Source organism: Archocentrus centrarchus, unplaced genomic scaffold (genome assembly GCF_007364275.1).
Source record: "Archocentrus centrarchus isolate MPI-CPG fArcCen1 unplaced genomic scaffold, fArcCen1 scaffold_55_ctg1, whole genome shotgun sequence".
Classification (NCBI taxonomy): domain Eukaryota; kingdom Metazoa; phylum Chordata; class Actinopteri; order Cichliformes; family Cichlidae; genus Archocentrus; species Archocentrus centrarchus.
In genome coordinates this window covers 877,246-899,577 of record NW_022060277.1, presented here as the reverse complement: position 1 = coordinate 899,577, position 22,332 = coordinate 877,246, and the positions used below count along the sequence as shown (strand labels likewise).

The following is a 22,332-nucleotide window of genomic DNA, read 5'->3' as shown; positions in this document are numbered from 1 at the left end:
AGCCCAGGAAAGAGGTGGTGTCAACATGGAACTCACACTTCTCCCCCTTCACGAACAGGCGGTTCTCCAACAACCGCTGCAGCACCTGCCGCACATGCGTCTGATGTTCCTGTAACGAGGAGGAGAATATGAGGATGTCATCGAGGTACACAAAGACAAAATGATTAATGAAATCCCTGAGTACGTCATTAATGAGGGCCTGGAACACTGCGGGGGCGTTGGTCAGTCCGAATGGCATGACCAGATACTCAAAATGACCGAGGTGTGTATTAAACGCTGTTTTCCATTCGTCTCCCTTGCGGATTCTAACGAGGTGGTAAGCGTTGCGGAGGTCCAGTTTCGAAAAGATGGTGGCTCCTTGTAGTAGCTCGAACGCGGAGGTGAGTAAAGGAAGTGGGTACTTGTTCCGGATGGTGATGGCGTTGAGGCCCCGGTAGTCGATGCATGGGCGGAGAGACTTATCCCTCTTGGCAACGAAAAAGAATCCGGCCCCCAAGGGAGACGTGGAGGGCCGGATGAGACCAGCTGCCCTGGCCTCAGTGACGTACTTTTCCATAGCGTCTCGTTCCGGTTTGGAAAGGCTGTACAGGCGGCTGGAGGGATAGGGAGCTCCCGGGCGGATGTCAATGGCGCAGTCGTAGGGGCGATGAGGCGGCAAGGAGACAGCGTGATCTCTGCTGAACACTTCAGCGAGGTCGTGGTATATCTCGGGCACTCCGGAGAGGTCGGGTGGCGTGTTGTCCTTGGGAGATGCTGCGGGCGGGACGGAGGGAGTAGCGGCCTTAAGGCATCGCAGGTGACACTGCTCGCTCCATCCAGAGATGCTCCGAGTGGTCCAATTTATGTGTGGATTGTGTCGTTGAAGCCAAGGAAAGCCGAGAACGATGGGTGTCTGGGGAGACTCGAAAAGGTAAAATGAGATTAGTTCAGAGTGGTTACCTGAGAGAGTGAGCGAGATGGGGTCAGTCCGGTGGGTAATTGTGGAAAGTTTGGCGCCATCTAGGCCAACCACCTGAAGCGGCTGAGGAAGCGGGACGAAGGGAATACCATACTGGTGAGCGAGAGCACGGTCCAAAAGATTTTGCTCAGCCCCTGAGTCCACTAAGGCGAGCGCCGGATGACTCTCGGGAGGAAGGTTAATTTTTGCCTGGATGGTTAACCTGGGTTGGGAGGGACTAGCATTGACCGCGCCCGTCAGTATCCCCACCATTACCGACGGGCGGCCCCTTTTGGCCGAGTCGGGCAGGAATTAACGAAATGTCCTTTTAGTCCACAATAAAGACACTCACCGCTCGCCATCCTCCGGCGGCGCTCCGCTGCTGACAGCCGAGAGTGACCGAGCTGCATGGGCTGCTCCACCAGGCCAACAGGTGTCCCCGCAACCTCCGGTCCCTCTTCCGGGGTGTCATCCCGATCAGCCGGGGCCGTGCGACGAGAGGCCTGATGGGAATTGTAGTTTCGCAGCCCGCGCCGGGTGCTCAGGCGATCATCCAGGCGAATACAAAGGGAGATCACAGCCCCCAGGGATGGCGGCAGGTCTCGGGTGGCGAGTTCATATTTGATTTCCTCATTTAGGCTGTTAAGAAATATACCTCTGAGCGATTTTTCTTCCCAGCCCGCCTCCGCCGCGAGGATCCGGAAATCCACTGAAAAGTCTGCAACGCTTCTCTTTCCTTGGCGTGCATTTATGAGTTTTTGCGCGGCCGCCTCCGGGCAGGAGCCCTTATCAAACACCTCTTTGAACTGAGATAGGAACTCACGGTAAGTAATTCCAGGGTCCCTCTGCAGCACCGCGTGTCCCCAGTCCAGCGCCCGTCCCCGTAGTAATCCGAGAATGAAGCCGATCTTGGTGCCGTCTGAGGCAAATGCGGTCCGCTGCTGTTGGAAAATAAACAGGCATTGGGTGAGAAAACCCCCACATTTTCCCAGGTCCCCATGGAAAGGCTCCGGAGTCGGAAGGGCTCTTTCGATCGGTCCGGCTGGTCCCGGGAGATCTCCCGGCGGCAGCTGGGGCTGTGGTGGAGCCGAAAAGAGGGGAGCGGAGGGCGTTCGTGATGCGGTGGCCTCCAGCATACCTTTCAGCTCCGCGAGCTGCTGCGTGGTGGCGCCCAGCTGGCTGGAAACCAGCCGCAGCATGTGCTCATGCCGCTGGAGAGTCTCCTCCTGTAGAGCCATGGCCCGATCCAGGGGGCTGGCGGTCGACGCGTCAGTTTGTGGCTGGATCATTCTGTCACGTCCACAGAACGAAAAGACACAAGGAGGGTGAGCGTTAACAGGTTTATTACAATAGAATGTGCGAAGGGAAGTGAGCAGGGGGCGAGAGTTGTTGAGGGAGAGGAGAGGCTGCCTCCGACGAGGAATACGAGTGACGGTGGTCCCAAGGGTCCGCAGGAGCGGGGGGGCAAGACGGTGGCGGCGATGGAGCGCGGGCAGGAATCCACAGCTGACCTGAGGTGAGAGACGAGGAGTTAGAGAAGACAATTGGAACAGGTAAGTCATAAGCCTGATACTGAGCCGACACTGACTGTAACTCTGTCAATGATCCAGCAATGAGTCGAGGTCTGCTGTCATCTTAAGAAGGCGGTGCTGATTGCCTCAATGGAGAACAGGTGTGGAGCAGCTCCATGGAGGGACCGCCCTCACAGGGCATGACAGTTTTCAAATAGACGTTATGAATGTGGGAGATCTTTCCTACTTTTACTGTTCAGTGCACGGTTGTTAGATGTGGTTTTCTGCTCTACGTGACACGCGGTGTGCTTTATACAGCGTGCCATCACTCACCCATTCGCACCTGCACTTTTTTCTACACCCAAGTGTTCTCTAACATTCTCACACATCAGGGAACAACTCGGGGTTCAGTATCTTGCCCAAGGATACTTTGGCATACAGTCTGGAGCAGCCAAGAATCAAACCAACGACCTTCTGATTAATAGGTGACCTCCTCTACCTCCTGAGCTACAGCCACCCCAAAATGGTTAAGCCACATACACATCCATACAGAGCTTTTAATCCTGAACTGCTGTACTGTGCTTTTCCTCTGTCACAGTCATGCTGCTGATTTTGCCTGCAGGCTGTATCGTCAGTAAACTCTTCATATTTGTGTCACAGTATAGTTTATCTTCCTCAGCTCTGTTATCAGTACATTTATCCCTGTGCCAGGTCAGAGGCTTCTAATCCAACCCTTTGGTGTGTGTGCACTCACAGCTACAGTAGACTGGGGAATCCTGGGTTAACCAGCTTCACGTGACCCTTTGCCCTGATTACTGAAGTTAGGGTAAGTGAATCCAGACCCTGGGTATGGTGAACTTACTTTGTAGTACAGGGTCTCTGTGCCAAGTGCATTTATGACCACCCCTGTGTTCAAACGTGGTGTTTGTGAATAAAAACGATGATGAACACAGAAGACAAACAAAAATCACCACACGTCTCACTGTCATTGCCCACCGGAGTGTGGATACGTAAGTCCCCCAGTACAACAATGAAGGCCCTGGCTGGGGCACCCAAGAGCACCCAGGACCTCTGAGACAGCTGCGGATCCATTCCCTGAAACCGAAGGGGTAGGGAAACCCACCCTCTTCTTCACCGAGGCAAACACCAATGTACACACTCCCCACGCCGATGAGGTGAGCCCAACTATATCTAACCAGTATCTCTAAACCTCACGAACTAGCTCAGCCCCTTCCACCAGAAAGGTGACCGTCCATGTGCCTGTAAAGCCCGTTTTTGGCAACAGGAGATGGAATCACCAGTTAGCCTAATGTGCATGTTTTGGCTGGATTAAAAAAATGACACACTGAAGCTTTAAAATATTAGGAAATATTAAAGCTGTCATAAAATATACCAAAGGCTCCAGACAGCCCTGCCGTAGAGCGCCACTGGAGAAATAGGAGATGGATAATAACATCTCCACCTCTGTACTATTATTCATAACATCAGTTAAACAGGATGCTGTCTCCTGGCTCCTTGTGTAAAGATGCAACAACAGCACTGCTTTTTTATTGCATCAACAGCTGTTTTTGTCACAGTGCAGACAGTCTGAATTATCACACTGAAAGCAGTTTGAGTGGTTTTTCCAGCTAGTGGCAAAGATTTTCAGAGTTGATCCATAACTTGGCAAAACACATTGGACTGTTATGAGAATCATGTATGAGATTGATATGAGACCATTATCACAGGGCATTTTCACTGTAAGCAATGGACCAAAAAAATGAGCCAATCAAGAATTAACCCATGATTCAGAGCTCAGCTTCACTTCCTCAGACGTGTTTGTGTCTCTGTCTTTCTGTCTGCCTTTAGTGGGAAGAAGAGAAAAAGAAAATATGCTGGCTGTTGCAGTGATGCAGGAAGTTCTATGACCTGAAGTACTTCTGCACCTTATAAATGATCATAGGTTAAAAGGCTCATCATTCTGAGTGCTAGAAAGCTCATCCAGAGCTGGATTTTAATGAAGGTGAATTCACATTTACATCATTTTTAGTATTCCCTTAGATCTGGAAAGCTTGTTATTGAGTTTGTTTCAGAAAGCTATCAAAACACATTTAAGCTGTAACAGAAGATCACGTGTCCTGACACACATTATCAACATTATTGGTAACTTTAGCAACAATCTACCAGAGAGGCATGACAACGGCAGTAATGAACTTCAAACCTAAACCATCTCCTTTAGGTGCACTGAAGGGTTTTGGGCTTTCAGTCTCATCACTGCTCTGTGATGTTCACTAACCCAGTCTGACCGTGAGGGAAACGAAACAAAAGACCTACATCAAAAACCCTGCAGCCAAAGCACATCAGTGCTGACGGCACATTAACACTCTTTGACTGCCGCTGCGGCTGATGTTTCTCTTACCCTTGCATATTCAATCTTTAGTGTACAGCAACCAGCATAGATGTCGGCTCCGTTCAGAGCTGCTTTGGCCTTCTGAGCACACTGAACTGACTCAAACCTGCAGGAGCTTGGTTAAGGAGAGGACACTGCACATTCAAACACAACGATACACGTTAGAGGACTTTCATGTGCCGGACACTTTCACAAAGCAACGTTGAATAACTAATGAAACCACGTAGAAGCAAGGGTAATATAGCACCTAAATAATTATTGTTTAGAGTATTTTACAATTTGAACAAATTACTGAAAGCATGCTCACTGCTACAGTACAAACACTAACAACGGTTTGTGTGTGTTTGACCATGAAATAAGATAAACCCTACACACAATCCCATTTACATTTTGTGACCAACAAGAATGCAAATGTGGGTTTCTGAAGGCTAGCAGTGCTTCCAAACCACAACATTGATACAGCATGAATGTTATGAATATTAGGAAAAACATGTCGTACATGTTAGCCAATGAAAGCTTTTTTCTGTGGATGAATATCAAGAATTTACACACAGTCCCCCGTTCAGTAAGGATACTCCACCATGGCCTGGATTCCATTTCGTTTAAAGATGACGATCCGTAGCACACTGCCAATGGGGTTACACACGGTGTACAGAACATCCTGCACCGATATGGACAAAAAAGGACAAAATTCAACATTAGGCTTAACCAGGTGAGGTGTGTGTGTGTGTGTGTGTGTGTGTGTGTGTGTGTGTGTGTGTGTGTGTGTGTGTGTGTGTGTGTGTGTGTGTGTGTGTGTGTGTGTGTGTGTGTGAGAAATTACACAAAATAGTTTATAAAATAGTTTCTTGCTGGCTTGTTTTTTTGTGGTCTGGGAGCAGGCAACGTCTCTGTGGGGATGGGGTTTGGGGGAGATGACAGGAGGAGAGAAGCTGCAGAGAGGCGTGTAAGACTGCAACTCTGTTTCCTGGTCTCAACCCTGGGTAGTCATCACTGAAGTAGTTAAGTAAATCCTTGGTGGCTGGTCTCCTGGGGTGGATGAGATTTGCCTTGAGTTCCTGAAGGCCCTGGATGTTCTATGGCTGTCTTGATTTATACGTCTCTGCAACATTGTGTGGCAATCTGGGGCAGCACCACTGGATTGGCAGACTGGGGTGGTGGTTCCCATCTTTGTGGTCCAGCTATAGGGGATCACACTCTTCAGCCTGTCCTGGAAGGTCTATGCCAGGGTGCTGGAAAGGAGAGTCCATTAGTCGAATCTTAGATTCAGAAGGAACAATGCGGTTTTCGTCCCTGTCGTGAAACGCTGGACCAGGTCTTCATCCTCTCAAGGATATTCAAATGTGTGTAGAAATTTGCCCATTCAGTCTACATGTGTTTATGGACAGAGTTTCTAGACATAGCCAGGTGGCGGAAGGCTTTCACCTTGGTGGCCTCTGTTTTTGGCAGATGATGCGGTCCTGTTGGCTTCATCAGGTGTGGTTCATCTGAGCGGTTCATAACAGAGTGTGAAGCGGTGGGTATGAGAATTAGCACCTCCAAATCTGAGGCCATGGTCTACAGCCGGAAAAGTGTGGAGCGCCCACGCCAGGTCAGGGAAGAATTTAAGTATCTTGGGGTCTTGTTCACAAGTGAGGGGGAAAGGGAGCGGGAGATTGGCGGACTGATTGGGTCAGCAGCTGCAGTGATGTGGACACTGCACGGGTCTGTAGTGGTGAAGAGAGCTGAGCGTAAAAGCACATCTATGTCCCTACCCTCACATAAAGTTACTAGCTTTGGTAAGTGACCAAAACAGTGAGATTGTGGATACAAGCGGTGGAAATGAGCTTTCTCCAAAAGTTGGCTGGCCTCTCCGTCTAGAGACAGGGTGAAGTGTGCAGTCATTTGAGACGGGCTCAGAGTAGAGCTGCTACACCTTAACATTGAAAGAAGCCAGTTAAACTGGGGAGGTGACTGGGGAGAGGGAGGTCTGCGTTTCTCTGCTTAGGGTGGTGCCCCAGTGACCTGGCCCCGGATAAGCGGAAGAAAAATGGATGGATGGATGGATGGTTTCACTTGTTCTGTTAAAAATAAAAAACTAGACTACAGGTTCGATTTGTGCAGAAATATATGCGCTGCCTGACTCAATAAATTGTGTGATATGTCAGCCAACAAAAAAAAAAATGTGGGAGCTAAAAAGAGGAACTATTTGAATCACTGCAGTGAGCTGCTGAATCAGATTAGACAGACAAAATTTGAGATCAGATGGTGTATGTGTGTGTGTGTGTGTGTGTAGGTGTGTACTCTGATTACCGTTGTTATAGGGTAGAGGGGATTCTGTATGGACAGCAGGAGGACTTTGTTACCACTGTTGGGGTTGTCGGCATTTGTTGGCCTGGTGATTCTTTTGGATGTGGAATAATTAAAGTAAGCCTGTTGGCCTGAAGAACAAATGAAAAATATGAACACAAAAAGTATTTAAATGTGTGTTACTAATCAAGTTCATAATTAAACTATTACAGTAAAAAAGCTGGGAATCAAAAACCTGCTATGTATACTGGCTCCTTGGCTCCACAGGACACACAGCGGTCAGCACTCTCAACTGCAGAGAATTCCACCAAGGCCTGACGCTTGAATGGCATCATCATCACATAACTGAAAACACACACGAACATCTGGATAAGACAGTCATGAACACTGCAAACTAGCTTCACTTTATAGAACTAAATTTGATGCGTCACTTCTCAGAGTAGCCACACTGTAACTCCAGCACTGAGGCAATCTCAGAACATCATGGTGTGCTTCACTATCGCTTCTCAGCAAACATCAAAAGAAATGGGTTGCTTGTGTGACGCCAGTAACTTTTAACCAAAGGCTTTCCAGTAGTTACAGATAGGTTTTCAGACAATAACACAGTCTTTGTAATTTTGCCTCTGTACACCACCACAGTGGACTTCAAATCAAATCAAGGGGTTTAATAAAGTACTGCATTAACTGCTGAGGAAATACAACCACTTTTATGCATAGTTCCCCATTTTCAAAGGCTCAAAAGTCACTGGACAAATTAACATAGTTTTAATACAAAGGTTGTTTTTAATACTCCTTTGCACTCAGTGATGGCTGGAAGTCTAGAACCACGGGCATCACCTCTGTTGAGATGCTTCAGTTGCTGCTTGTCTCTCTTTAGTTTTCTCCATCCAACCTTCAGTAAAATGAAAATCAGGCTTTTAATTTAAGTGTTCCATTATATTTGGATCTTTGACCTTGTGAGACTGTACAAAAATGGCTGTAATTCCTAAACAGTGAATTCAACACTTCTGTTAAACTCCAATTATTAAAGCTTCAGTCACTTCTTGATCATTTAAAATCTACTGTGGTGGTGAAAAGAGGCAAAATTACAAAAATTGTGTCATTGTCCAAAAACAAATGGACCTAACTGTACTGAAATCAAGTAAATTACTCATTAAAGACAAAACAACCTGAGCAAGAAGACACTCGATACCACCAGCCTGTGAACTTTTCCTGGTTAGAACCCCGCCAATTAAAGACGAACTTTCCCAGGGTCTCAGTTTTGACCCTAACTTAAGAGGGGAAAACTGTATTTAGCAAACAATATCCTACATAATGCAAACTCTCTAAACATTTGCAGTCAGCTTCATTTTTTATTTATTTTTTTGCACCAAGTAGTTGTTAGTTAATATGTTTAACCAGGATGGCTGCTCATTCATTGTTTTTAGATAACCACCTTAATTTTGATGTACAGTACCAGTCACAAGTTAAAGTTACCTCATCGGTGAGCATGTCCAAACTTTTGACTGGTACTGTAAGTGAAGTGGCTGGCATAGCTACTGTGTGTAATTTAATAGAGGTGGCAACAGCAATTAGCAACCCAGCTGCTTACATACAAAGAGAAGAACTCACCATAATCAAAGCAGTTTTCAGTAAGAAACACAGATGATCACAGAGCCAGCTAGCTCATTCAGATGTGTTGGTTGTTGGGTAACAGACATTAAAAGTTAATAAGGATTTGCCTCTGTAGCACCAAAAGTGTGCAAATCCTATAAAATCCTATTTTAACTCAAGACCACAGAGAAGAAGCTTTAGTAATATCAACTCTGCACCACTGAATCATTTTTATGTCGCTCTCTATTAAGTTGACAGTAATATTTGTATTCTTCTTTTAAAAGAAATACAATAACTAGATGCATAATTTTTAATGTAATACGTGTATAAAGTTAAATCTGAAATCCTCAAAGTCAAACTGACATCAGCTTCTAGCACAGTTTCTTCCCCGTATTCTATTTGTACTTTCAGACCCAGGTGAAATAATCAGACTGCAGTGTTATGCCAGTGTAACTGGTGAGTAGCTAATGTATAAAGTACAGTCCACCTTAGGTTAACTGTGACTCAAACTGTCACTTTGGTGTAAATGTATCATCTGTGTACTATATGTGTAGCTGTGTCTGCTGTGTAAGGACATGTAAGTTACAGATACCCACAAACCAGACGAATGCTGTACACTTTGGCTGCTGTCTCACCATATGGGTCCAAACTTTTCCAGGGCATCTATCAGGTCTGCTTCCACCACAGCCTCACACAGACCCCTGACATGCACCACAGGACTGGGAGAGATACGATGGGAGTCCTCGCCATTGTCCTGCAACACACACAGTCAGCCACAGTTATTCAAATCATGATAATCTACTGTATTCTATTCTAATCTATTCTAATCTGTAGCTTTTTGTTTTTACACACAAAGGGTTCCAATATTGACCTCTGGCCTAAAAATAAGAGAAGAATTAAAAATTAGTATCAGAAATTCAAGTCTTATTAGAGTTTTTAGTATCAAACACAAAAACTTTTTGATTTAAAAAAAATTATCTTTACATCAAACTTAACCAAGCGACACATTTTTAATTAATAACAGAATTACAAAAGACACAAATCCTGTGTGAAAATCTAGAATGATGTAATATTCATTTAGTGTACAGGAAACAGTGCATACGAGGGTGCATGGATGAAATGGCATATTCAGGCACATGAATCAAAAGATTCATGGTCGTGGGGAGACAGACAGACACCCTCTCTATTTTTAAGATTAGGCTTAAAACTTTCCTTTATGATCAAGCTTATAGTTAGGGCTGGATCAGGTGACCCTGAACCCTCCCTTAGTTATGCTGCTATAGGCCTAGGCTGCTGGGGGGTTCCCAAGGCCCTTTTTCCACCGACGGGGTTCCGGTGCTGGTGCCAGTATTTGAACCATTCAGCGTTTTTTCCCCCGCGAACACACTCGGTGCTCTCCCGAAAAACGGGTTCAACTCGGGCCCCGCAAACTAGCTGGTCTCAAACCACAAACGCGTGACGAAAGCGGCAGAAGGGCGTGACTCTGCTGTCTCAACATCAAGTTTTCTACCATATTACATGTGTATTACAGGAGAAAAGAGAAGCGATTTTCACGGCTGTGAATTAGGCTGGGCTCTAAGGCTGAACTTGCTGCTTTGTATCAGTTCATATCACAGATAAAAGGACACAAAGTGCGTACTTGTCGTCTTGCTCTAATCTCTGTCTGTGTTTCCCTCTGTGCTGCACAGACAAGGACCCGCCCACACTCAAAGGATCAGTTCACAAAGCGCGTTGGAATCGCAGGCTTGTTCTTAAGCGTTTCGCTGGTTCATCGAAACCGACACGAGCACCGGCATGAGCACCGGCACGAGCACCGGCATGAGCACCGGCACCGGTTTCTTTTTCATTCACTCTTTTTACCCTGCATTTAATCATTAGTCATTATTCATCTCTGGCTCTCTTCCACAGTGTGTCTTTTGTCCTGTCTCTCTATCCTCAAGCTCCAACCAGTTGGAGATTCCCAAAGGTGAAGGTCAGAGGTCAGGTTTTCTGAAACTCATCAAACTTCACACACTTGAGTTTAATATAACAGCAATTTGACCCCTCCCCCTTCCCCCCATTACAAGTCCAACACAGCCGAGCATTTGCACCCACTCGGTGCTGCTCTTGTGATGTACAGTCTCTTATCTTCAGGGGCACGAAGGAAATCAGATGATTTAAAATGCTCTTCAATGGGGAGGTGTGGTCCAGTTCTTTATTTCTTCATAAGGTTTTCATATTGCTCAAAGTTGTTCACATCCTAACAAAGATACAATAATGCAGAGTCATTACTGTATCTACAGTCATTATTGCACAACAATTCATTTCTTCATTTTATATATAAGCCCTTCATAAATCCTGTGCACCGCAGTCTATTTACCAATATAAGTAAAGATAATACATAAAAAAAACTGAAAAACTTGGAAATCACTTTTTGGCACAACACTGGAAAACCTGAAAACACTGCTGTCACCGTGTTTTGTGTACAGAGGTCATCCTGCTTCCCTACATACGCTATGGTATCACCTGGACCTCACTTCTGCACCGAGGGGGACACCCCCCCCCCCGGACCTCGATTCGTCTTTTAGCGACTTTTGAGACAGCCGACAGCAAGTTTTCTTACACAAAAGTGATGGACACACATGTCCATTCACATATATGCAAATAGACTTATGTGTCTATGGTAGAGTTCAGCTCCACACCTGTAAAGTTTCCTCACGAGAGCGTGAACCTGCAGCAGCGCCCACAGCAGACACACGTGTGCACCATCTTTCTTTGTGCGCAGACTTCTACATTGTTGAATTTCCTCGTGAGGAATGAATGATATTATTTCTACGGATTATGGTTTTTTCCATGCACGACTGCTGGCTTAAATATAATTCCATATTCATCTTATTCATAATTGGAATTTGCAGTTTTCCAGCGAACACTCTCTGTCTTCATTGGAGGGGCAGGGTCACAAACAGATTATGGGGTCACATGCAGGCCAGGCCCAGGCGGAGAATTTTTTTGGACTTTCTGACTCATTTTATTTCTCTGTGTCATAAGCGACCTATTCAATCAGATAGTTATTTTTTTATTATAAAAAAAAGTGGTTACAATTTCAAGCACTATATCTAAAATTCAAGCACTTTTCAAACCTTGAAAGGATAATATTAAAACCTGTATATACCCTGATGATACCAAAGGGGTAGTTCACAGTATTTGCTGTACTTTAAAATGTGTCCAATATGCCAAAAAACAAACATCTGACCACTCAAACATTAAGCTAATAATATTTCAGGCTTCTAGCCAGAAAAAAATTCACAGGCCGGTGGTATCGGACGGACGGTTACAGAACGACTCCCTGCTCCTGTTAGCAAACTGTAACGACAGCGATATGTTCTGGACAGCAACTCAGCCAGGAGCAGCGCCGGGTCATCAACCGCTAGCTAGAGTCTGACAATTGTGTAAGTCAAGGTCTGGGATATATCAGGTTCATTCTTGCAGTCAGTGTGGGGAATGCAGGAGAAAGTGATGCAACGACATGACTGGCCCTAACAAATATCAAATCCAGATGTCTAATTTGGAGCATCTCTTAACGACAGCAATAATGAACACTTACAGACACTAATCCAAGGAGGAACAAACCATTAACTGGCAACAGGGTGGTGGGGAAGTTGTTGAAACAGGTCTGAGAGGCAACAACTCAAACCTGTGAAGGTGCTCTGTGTCCAATTCCTCAGAGCACCTTCACAGGTGTATTTGAACACAGCCAGTGTTTCAATGTGCTGATGCTGTTCTAAGTATTCTGCAAAGAAAAGGCCTCCCCAACCGGTTTATAAGGATGTAACTTATTTGACTGGACAGTTACTAAACACCCAGGCAGTCAACATAGATTTAGTTGCAAAACCGTTGACTACCGTCTGTTTATTCAGCTTGAATAAAGAGCAGACATCAGTCATAAGCAGGAAATCATTGGTCAATGAAGGGCAGGAACGTTGGAATAAGGCCTTCGTGCAACAAGTTTTTACTGTCAGTGCTGAATCTGGAGTAACCGTGACAGAAGAGAGAGAGACGAAGTAAGAATACAGGATATTCGAGTCAAATGTTAACACTTCTCCAAACTCCTTTTTTGTAGCTTGGATATCGCCTCAGATATTCTTCTTGTTCCCTCTTATATCATTCTGTCTACGATCCACCCCACCCCCCATCCTTCCTCTTTCTGTCCTTCTCTTTCACATTGACATTCCTTTTAATCCATTTATAGAGGCAGATGGCTCATCTAAGTGTTTGGAGAGGAAAAACAGGGCATGAGAATAACTTTTCTCTCTGTCCACCAGGCTGCTGGCTTCTTTCTTTCAGCCATTCGAACAATGATGGCATTATATCTTTAAATGCACAGCATGTGAACTGTTAGGCACTTTACAAAGGAGAACACAGACTTATCATGTCTAAACCAGACTGAACTATGCACTAACCATAACTGTAAAATGCTTTGATACAGGGCTGTATGAGTGTTATGTGCATACAAACGTGTCTTGTTTAAATAAATTGTGCAACAACTTTATAAGTATTTTATTTGCAGAGTACCTTGAACACATCCGCTCTCATTCTGTGGAGGAACTCCAACTTTTGTTTGTAGCAACAGAGTTGATACAGTAGCTAAATATCCTACTGAGAAGAGTTTTTCAGGTCACCGTCCATGTCCTGATAGGAGGAAGCAGATGGCATTTAAGGAGTAACAGTTAGTGTCCCCGTATTTTCCAACTGCTCTAACAAAGAGGTTTAGTTTACTGTGGAGATGCAAAATGTTCCATTGGTTTAGTGAACACATGAAGGTTTTATGGGGGCTAAGGATGAGGCCCCCAATTACATTTTTTTCTCCAGTGGGTTTTCCTGATAATTTACTGTTGTAGCCTACCTTTATACAACCCTCTCTATCTATCCAATTCCATCATACTCAGATATGCTGTATTAAATATTAATTATGACAAACTGGACACTCCATGATGCTGTTATTGAATGCAATGTCTGCTATCAAATACAGTTATTAAAGCTACCCAAAGCTCGTGATAAATCGACAGCTTCACTTTTACGCTCAGCTCTCTCTTCACCACGACGGACCGCTGCAACATCCGCATCACTGCAGCCAAGACCTCAATCCATCTGCCTCTCCAGTCTTCCTGCACTCCTACACAAGACCGAGTTACTTCAGCTCCTCCACTTGGGGAACCAACTTGTCCCTGAGCACTCATCCTTTTCCTTTTTAAAAGTGCTGATTCTCATACCTGCGGCTTCACACTTGGCTGCAAACCGCTCCAGTGCGAGCTGCAGGCCACCACCTGATGAAGCCAAGAGGACTGCATCATCATCATCATCATCATCAAAAACAGATGAGACTCTGAGGCCAGCAAGGAGGAACCCTTCTGCCACTTGGCTACACCTAGAAATTCGGCCGGTGACAAAGGGCAGCCTTGGTGGAGACCAACACCCACCGGAAATGAGTCTGACTTATTGCCAGCAACGTGAACCGAGCTCTCACTGCAGTTCTACAGGGACTGAACGGCCCATAAAAATGGGCCAGACACCCCATACTCTCACAGCACCACCCACAGGATACCCTGAGGGTTGCAGTTGAATGTCTTCTTCAGGTCTACAAAACACATACAGACTAGATGGGCAACCACCAGGGTTCTAGCCAGAAAAACATTTCAGGCCCGCGCATGTGTGTGCTAGGGGGTGGGGGCTAATGCTAAATGCTGTACCAGCTTGCTGCTTCGGTGACAGTGAACAGTTGAATAATATTATGTATGCAATATTCTGTGATAATGGTTGGTTCTACGGGCCATTGAAGGCACCTGAATCTGATTGGACCATGTGACTTGATGACAATAGGGCGTGTGCATCCCTCTAGTCTGTGTTGATGCTCTGAAAGTAAGATGCACGTTTACGTGCAGCTACTGTTAATTAACATTCCTTTAGCAACATGTCAGCGTGTTATTCTTGTGAGTCTACGAAGTCAAGAAACAAGACAAGCTCCTGGGATTTTATGTGTGATAGGAAGACCAAATTTGTCCTTTGGAGTGGCGTGCGCAGAGTGTGTGGAGTGTGTGGGCTGCACGCCTGCTTGCTAATTGCAGTGATAGAACAGTTCTGATAGAGAACCGGTGAAATTCTGAGCCTGACGCAAGATGACCTCAGCATGGCGCCGCGCCGGGCGATCAACCGTTGGCTAGAATCCTGAACCACAGAGGAGAAATAGCTGGTCCGGCATTCCATGACCAGGACGAAAACCACAATGTTCCTCCTGAATCTGAGGTTTGGCTAACGGACAAACCCTCCTTTCCAGTACCCTGGCACAGATTTAATAGAAAAAAGACTGACTGTACCGTTAAAATGTTTGATAAATAACTAATGAATATTGAATTGTTTATGTGCAAGTTTATGCTTCTTAATGTGCAAATGTTTTTCTTAAAGCGCGGCGTGCTAACTAAAGTGCAGATATGCCCAGATAAAGGGGACAATATTACCTAAACAAAATCATTTTTCTGAACAGAAATACCTGTTTATATGTAGCTTTGCTAACCCAGCACACAAGCTTCTCATATCACACATTGTGTTGACTATGCAAGAGAATTTAGCCAAAGGTTCTCCAGCTTAAGGACGGAGGCTGTTCACAAGTCAGTTACTGCTTCACAACATCCTGAGTCACTGTCAGCTGACAGCTGCCTTCAGCATCCCCGGTCTGCTTCCACGACTTGTCTTCTAAGCGCTTTCACTCTTTTGCTCTCGACTGGCTGGCATTGTGGACTTGTATTCCTCCATTATGGTTATCTTGAAGCAGGTAAACAGCCTGCTCCTGCATAGCACCTCAAAGCACTTTACCAGGTAGCAGAACTGCTGGAATCCCATGTGGTGAAAAGGTTTGACGAGGCACTTCAGCATGTGGAGGAGCTGAATGTCACACTGACAGCCATGTGATTACCACTGAACTACATGACATTAACACCTATTCCTCCGGTACAGTTTATACAGTATTTGAATATTGTAGATCAAAGTAAAGATAGTATTCAACTTTCCTGGACAACACTGCTTAAAACATCAGCCTCAGGCACAATGAAGCACAATGCACTATAGAATATTAGTAACAATGTGTTTACTGCACAATGTATTTTATTTTTAAATCTCTGAATCTCATCCATTAGTTTTCTTAATATTGTTTTTACCTGACAGTTTTCTTATTGAGTCCTGTGTTGTCCTTTTTTTCTCTGCTGCAGTCTGAAAAGCCTCAGCTCTCCCTCTGCTGCAGCCGGCAGCATTCCTACCAAACAGCCGCCATCTTCTCGCTGCTCTCAGCCTGACAAATCGTGCTGTTAGTCATCAGCTCCCACACACACACACACACATGCACACACGCACACACACACTTTTGGGAATGAGGGCTGTTTTCTCATTAACAGAAAAGTATGAATAATTGTCAGGGGTCTAGCCTGGGGGAAGGGGGGTGGAGGGGGCAGGGTATCGGACGACCACTTGCTAGTCGCACCTGAGTGCAAGTTGTGGTAAAAGTGAAGAGTACCTCAGATCAGCTGCTGTAACTCCTGTTGCTAAGGGCAAACACTTGAACAACATTACATCAAATGATCATTCAGAGCCACAAATACCTTTAGAAAGGCTACAGAACACTGACTTCCACCAACACACATTTCACTTCTTCAAATAGCACATGGTTATATAAAACAATTCAATTCAATTTTATTTATATAGCGCCAAATCACAACAAACTGTTGCCTCAAGCGCTTTGTATTGTGGGTAACGACCCTACAATAATACAGAGAAAACCCAATAGTCCAAACGACCCCCTATGAGCAGCACTTGGTGACAGTGGGAAGGAAAAACTCCCTTTAAACAGGAAGAAACCTCCAGCAGAACCAGGCTCAGGGAGGGGGGGTCATCTGCTGAGGGGGGAGAAAAGACATGCTGTGGAAGAGAGCCAGACATTAATAATAACTAGTGATTAAATGCAGAGTGGAGTATAAACAAAGTAAAAAAAGAAACAGTGCATTATAGGAACCCCCAGCAGTCTAGGCCTATAGCAGCATAACTAAGGGAGGGTTCAGGGTCACCTGATCCAGCCCTAACTATAAATGGTAAATGGACTAGTTCTTATATAGCGCTTTTCTACTCAGATATGAGCACTCAAAGCGCTTACACAACACATTCACATTTACCCCATGCACACGCATTCATACAAGCACTTCCATGATTAATTAACATTCACTCACATTCATACTCCGACAGAACGGTCGGAGAGCAACTTGGGGTTAAGTATCTTGCCCAAGGATACATTGGCACGCAGCCTGCAGTAGCCAGGAATTGAACCACTGATCTTCCAATCAGTAGGTGACCTGCTCTACCTACTGAGCTACAGCCACCCCTATAAGCTTGATCATAAAGGAAAGTTTTAAGCCTAATCTTAAAAATAGAGAGGGTGTCTGTCTCCTGAATCCAAGCTGGGAGCTGGTTCCACAGAAGAGGGGCCTGAAAGCTGAAGGCTCTGCCTCCCATTCTACTCTTAAGTATCCTAGGAACCACAAGTAAGTAAATACATTTTATATATGTACTTCATATATACAAAAACTATCCCCTGGTTCCCCCAGTCATCTGACCCTGGGGGAACATAACATGAATAAATTGCTTAAGTTTGTAAATTTAAAACTGAACAAACCACAAGAATTCTGGAACAATGTACTTTGGATGGAAGAGAGCAAAGTGGAGATTTCTGGCCTTAATCAACAGGGCCACATTGGTTGAAAACCAAACAAAGCACATCAGCACAAACACCTCATTACAAACTGCCTGCACGGTGGTGGAGGGGTGATGATGGAGGCTTCTTCTGCAGCCACAGGATCTGGGTACCTTCCAGCACTGAGTGGACCATGAACTCCGCTGTATACCAAAGTATTCTAGAGCCAAATGTGAGGCCATCTACTCCACAGCTAAAACTTGACTCAAATTAGGTCGTGCAATAGTTCAATGACCCCATGAACAGCAGCATATCTACATCAGAATGGCTGAAAAAGAAAGAATCAAGGTGTTGCAATTAGAGCTGCAACACTTCATCGAGTAACTTGAATAATTCAATTATAAAAAAATCCTCAACGCAAATTAGTTGCTTTGATGTTTCATTTAAACTCTACAGCTCAGGTGTTTTCACCCACATTAGCAGCATTAAAGTTCTCCGTCACTGCGAACGAAATCTGTTTGGAAAAAACGACCCTTTAACATGGAGTGGATCATCGTTGACACAGTTTTCGTGTGTGTGTGTGTGTGTTGTGCTCGTTAGGCTGAGATTTTCAGGGGCTCCGTCAAAATATTTTTTATGCTTTAATCCCTGATTAGAAACTAAAAATAGACCTGCAATAGAAATATATTTAGGAGGATGCTTGTGAATACAAAGCATTACATTAAGCTCATGCCGCCCCCAGTTTCAACAAAAACACTGATAACACAACAGCAGCAGTGTCAGGTGCAGTCTGTCTGCAAGCACAAAGAGGCGGAGCCGTTACTGAGACGTGAGCTCAGGTGGAGCAAAAGTAGATGTTTTTCTAGCATCCAAAGCAGCAGCTCTTGTTCCTGTAACCACCTTAAAACCTTTACTGGGAAACAGCTGGAGGTCCTTCATCAACAACCTGATGTAAGTGAAGAACAGAGAACTTTGTAGCTGCTCCATCCACCCTGTTTCACACAGGGAAAAACTGCAGTACAGAAGTTAAAATATGCAGATGAACTGTTAATAAGACAAGTATTTCTTATCCAATTACTCGATTAATTGAGTAATGATGGAATAATCGATAGAATACTCGATTACTAAAATAATCGATAGTTGCAGTCTTAGTTGCAATAGTCCAGTCAAAGTCCTGACTGAAAGGCTGAGGCAGGACCTTAAGAGAGCTCTGCATAAACAAATGCTTTACACACCTCAATGAACTGAAGCAATGTTGTAAAGACGAGTGGAGCAAAGTTTCTCCACAATGATAAAATGATAACTGATAAAGTCATACAGAAAACGACTAATTTGAGTTATTGCTACTAAAGGTGGTTCTACAAGCTACTGAATCAAAGAGTGTGCTTAGTTTTTCTGTTTTTAACACAGTGCTCCTACAGTGTGGCCTAGTTTTTGTTAAATACATGACGCAGCTGAATAGTGCAGTGTTGAGGAACCAGGACATACTGATGATAAGTGGGCTACTGGAATAAACTGACAGAATGCTACTATGCCAGCTGACTCAATGACACACGTTATATGAAACACGTGGCAGAAAAACCAACATCGACACTGGCCAAGAAGCACCTGGTAGCTCAGGTTTATAACATCAATACAAAAAAAGCTGGAGGTCCAGAGTCAAGGGCATGACTCCCCCAGCTTACTGACAAAGTCCCGTTAGAGGAGACGGTTGCAGACAATAGAGGTCTATTCCCGAGACACATACCAGATCAGGCGATCAACTGCTGGCTAGAACACTGCTGTTCTCCAAAGACCTATCCAAGGTGTATGAGCAGCTGCAAGGGAACAATAGCACAAGGGCAGACCCATCCAGAGCAGAGACTGACTGGATATACACCTCTGAGAGAGGAGGTCACATATCACTAACACCCACTGGTAAGGCTGGGCGATATGGGCCAAAAATGATATCTTGATATTTTTTCTTCCCAAATGTATAAACAAAAAGGCACTTCTGAGTCAAAGCTACACGTACTGAATGTCACATGGGCACTTTTATTAACATTCAGCTGTAGATGTACATCAGAAATTGCTCAAAAATAAACTACTGGCATATTTAATTAATAATGCTCCTCGAATAAATTAATGCTTTTTTCCCTCCATAACAAAAGACTCTCAGCTGTGCTATTAAAATGTAAAGAGAAAAGATACAGAGGAAAATAGCAAAAGGCTGACTGATTCTTTAAAAAGCCAGTCTGCAGTGAAGTGGACTTCACCAAAGTACTTCCTCCTGTGTGTACTCCTGTACATCTAGCACTCTGTGCAAATAACAAAACGTGTAAACAGACTGAATGAGCAAAACTCCATCCTTCAGTCAGCAGGGTTGTGGCTAGCTCAGTAAATCCACAGACATATGCGCTGACATATCACAGCAACAGGCCCACCCACTCAATGTGGTGTTTTACAAGGACACGAAAAAGACCCACTTCTGCTATTAAGGTCACGTGACTTACGGTACAAACCAACAGCCAGGTACGCTTGGGGGTCTGGGCGATGCCAAAGCGTACGAACTGATGCAGTACAAAGGTTGTATGTACACAAAACACGGCAGCAGCAGAGGATTTCAGGTTTCCAGAAGTCACTGACGTCACCGGAAAGTTGCTATTTCTTAAAAACTCGATATATCGCCCAGCCCTACCCACTGGCTCAACACCTAGCAGCAGCCTCCCACAACAAGAACAGTCGCCATAACCTGAGGGCAGACATCCAACAACAAGTCTATGGAATGATGAGTTGGGCGGCACCAGGACCCAACATGATCCACACTTATTGGCTAAAGAAGCTAATGGCACTCCATGAATGCCTGACAACACAAATAAGTAGGCTGCTAATAGATGGTACTCATCCAGACCAGCTAGCACAAGGCAGAACAATCCTGATCATAGATAAGATAGATTTATTGTCATTATGCGATTGATACACACAACAAAATTAGCTTGTGCAACCACTAAAAGATCAATGCTCACACTCACTGCAACCACACTAAAGCACTTAAACATTTACACATAAATATATTAAAAGCACAAATAATTAGGAACATCAAGGCATCACATATTGAACATTGCATCATCCTATGAAGTGCAGTTGTGCTAGGTTGGGGGTAGGAGGGTTATTTAGTTCCAATATGGCCCTGGGTTTGAAACTGTTCCGTGGTCTGGAGGTGTGGGCTGGGATGGCCTAGAAGTGCCTGCCAGAAGGAAGCAGGGTGAAGAGATGATTAGCAGGATGTCTTATCCTGGTGGAGACAGCGAATCTTAAAGATGTCCTCCAGGGGAGACAGGGAGGCTCTGCTATACCGTACTCTGTATCTTGACTTGAAGGCAGTGTTGTGCTCCTTCAGAAGAACCTGGACCGGGATTCCGATTTGGGGGGATCCTGACTCGGGTGTTGATGGTAATGTTTTCAACACAGAGGACAGCAGAAGCATATTCTTCCACATCTTGAGTGAAAAACAAGGTCCAGATTGTCTGCTCAAAGCAGTCCTGTAGCTGTAGGGATGCATCTGCAGGCCACTTCGTGACAGATTTAATTATGGGTTCCTGTTTTTTAATGATGGGGCAATATGCAGGAATCAGGGATAGTGACGGGTGATCAGACTGGCCTAGGTGTGTGAGGGGTGAGGCTCTGTATCCCTTTTTGATATAAGACACAGTCCAGAGTATTGTTTTCCCTAGTTGTGCATTTTACATGTTGGTCAAAGCTACACAGCACAGTCTTGAGATTGACATGGTAAAAATCACCAGCCACAATAAAAACACCCTCTGGATACGAGCCCTGCTGTTTGTTTATAGCTGCCTGTAGGTCTCCAAGAGCTGTTTCAGCATTAGCGGATGGTGGTACTGAGACTGCTGTTAGCCTAGCCAAAATGCCAGATGGTCTGGCAGTTTGGCTAAACTCATCTGACTTATGCAATCAGATTTAATTGGAAATGCATTCCTAGATTTTTCATCTGAGGTAGGCGGAGGACGAGCCCCCACAATCCGACTTGTATGATCCGATTCAGGTGGTGATTTTTATTGGAATTAAAGTTAGGAACAATCAGGACCTACAGAAGCCATCTGACTAGAGCGAAAATCCGATTTGTGCGACTGTGACTTAGGCGATGTCTACTGTATGTCCATATGGAAGAAGTTGATTTGAGGTTTTTGCAAAAGAACATCTGGATTTAGCTGGTTTTGCCACAAAACAAAATATTACATTATTAAAATATAGCTGGTAAAAAGTAGAGAAATGAATATATTTACAATTTTGGAAGGAAACAAAAAAGGCAGTTTGTTGTCTAAATAATGACCTCATCACTGCCTGTGAAATGAAATGACTGAACTTTAACATAGGAGCCTCATAAACCTGTGCTGGCTCACCCGGCTCAGGCGATGCACTGAGTGTTTCTTCTTCACGCATCTCTCTGTGTTCATACACCAATACTGTATTTAATCATTAGCAGTTATTAAACTGTGGCTCTCTCTCCCATCATGAGCCTTTTACCCTGTTTCCCTCTGCTCTCTTCTGTTTCTCCTCACCTCTACTGGTTGTGAATAATGGAGTTTTTCCTTCCCACTGTCTCAAAGTGTTTGCTCATGGGAGTCATCTGATTTTGGGGTTTTCTTTCTAATATTGTAGGGTCTTTACCTTACAATATAAAGTGCATTATGGCCACCATTTTTTATGAACTGGTGCTACATAAATAAAATCAAAATTGAATTAATAGTCATTAACATTAACATGTTTTCCAAAAATAATTTCAAATTTCTATTCATCTGACTTCAGAATAGTTTTCCACCTTGCTTCAGTCAATTTTAAACGAGCTTAGTCCCAGAGAAGACATCTGTGTTTCTGGATCATGTTCATGCATGACTTCTTCTTCACA

General features: G+C 44.5%; 1 protein-coding gene across 1 annotated transcript in view; it reads right to left on the bottom strand.

Moving 5' to 3' along the window:
• The window catches only part of LOC115777507 (heterogeneous nuclear ribonucleoprotein L-like), a 47,061-nt gene extending 26,157 nt beyond the window's left edge, over positions 1-20,904 (bottom strand). The window contains exons 1-6 of the mRNA XM_030725428.1: positions 20,767-20,904; positions 9,355-9,473; positions 7,362-7,471; positions 7,130-7,257; positions 5,413-5,498; positions 4,847-4,943 (exon numbers count right to left, since the gene is read on the bottom strand). Of these exons, the coding sequence (XP_030581288.1) occupies positions 4,847-4,943; positions 5,413-5,498; positions 7,130-7,257; positions 7,362-7,471; positions 9,355-9,473; positions 20,767-20,904 (678 nt within the window). The remainder of the gene's footprint in view (positions 1-4,846; positions 4,944-5,412; positions 5,499-7,129; positions 7,258-7,361; positions 7,472-9,354; positions 9,474-20,766) is intronic.
• Between the last annotated feature and the right edge of the window lie 1,428 nt (positions 20,905-22,332).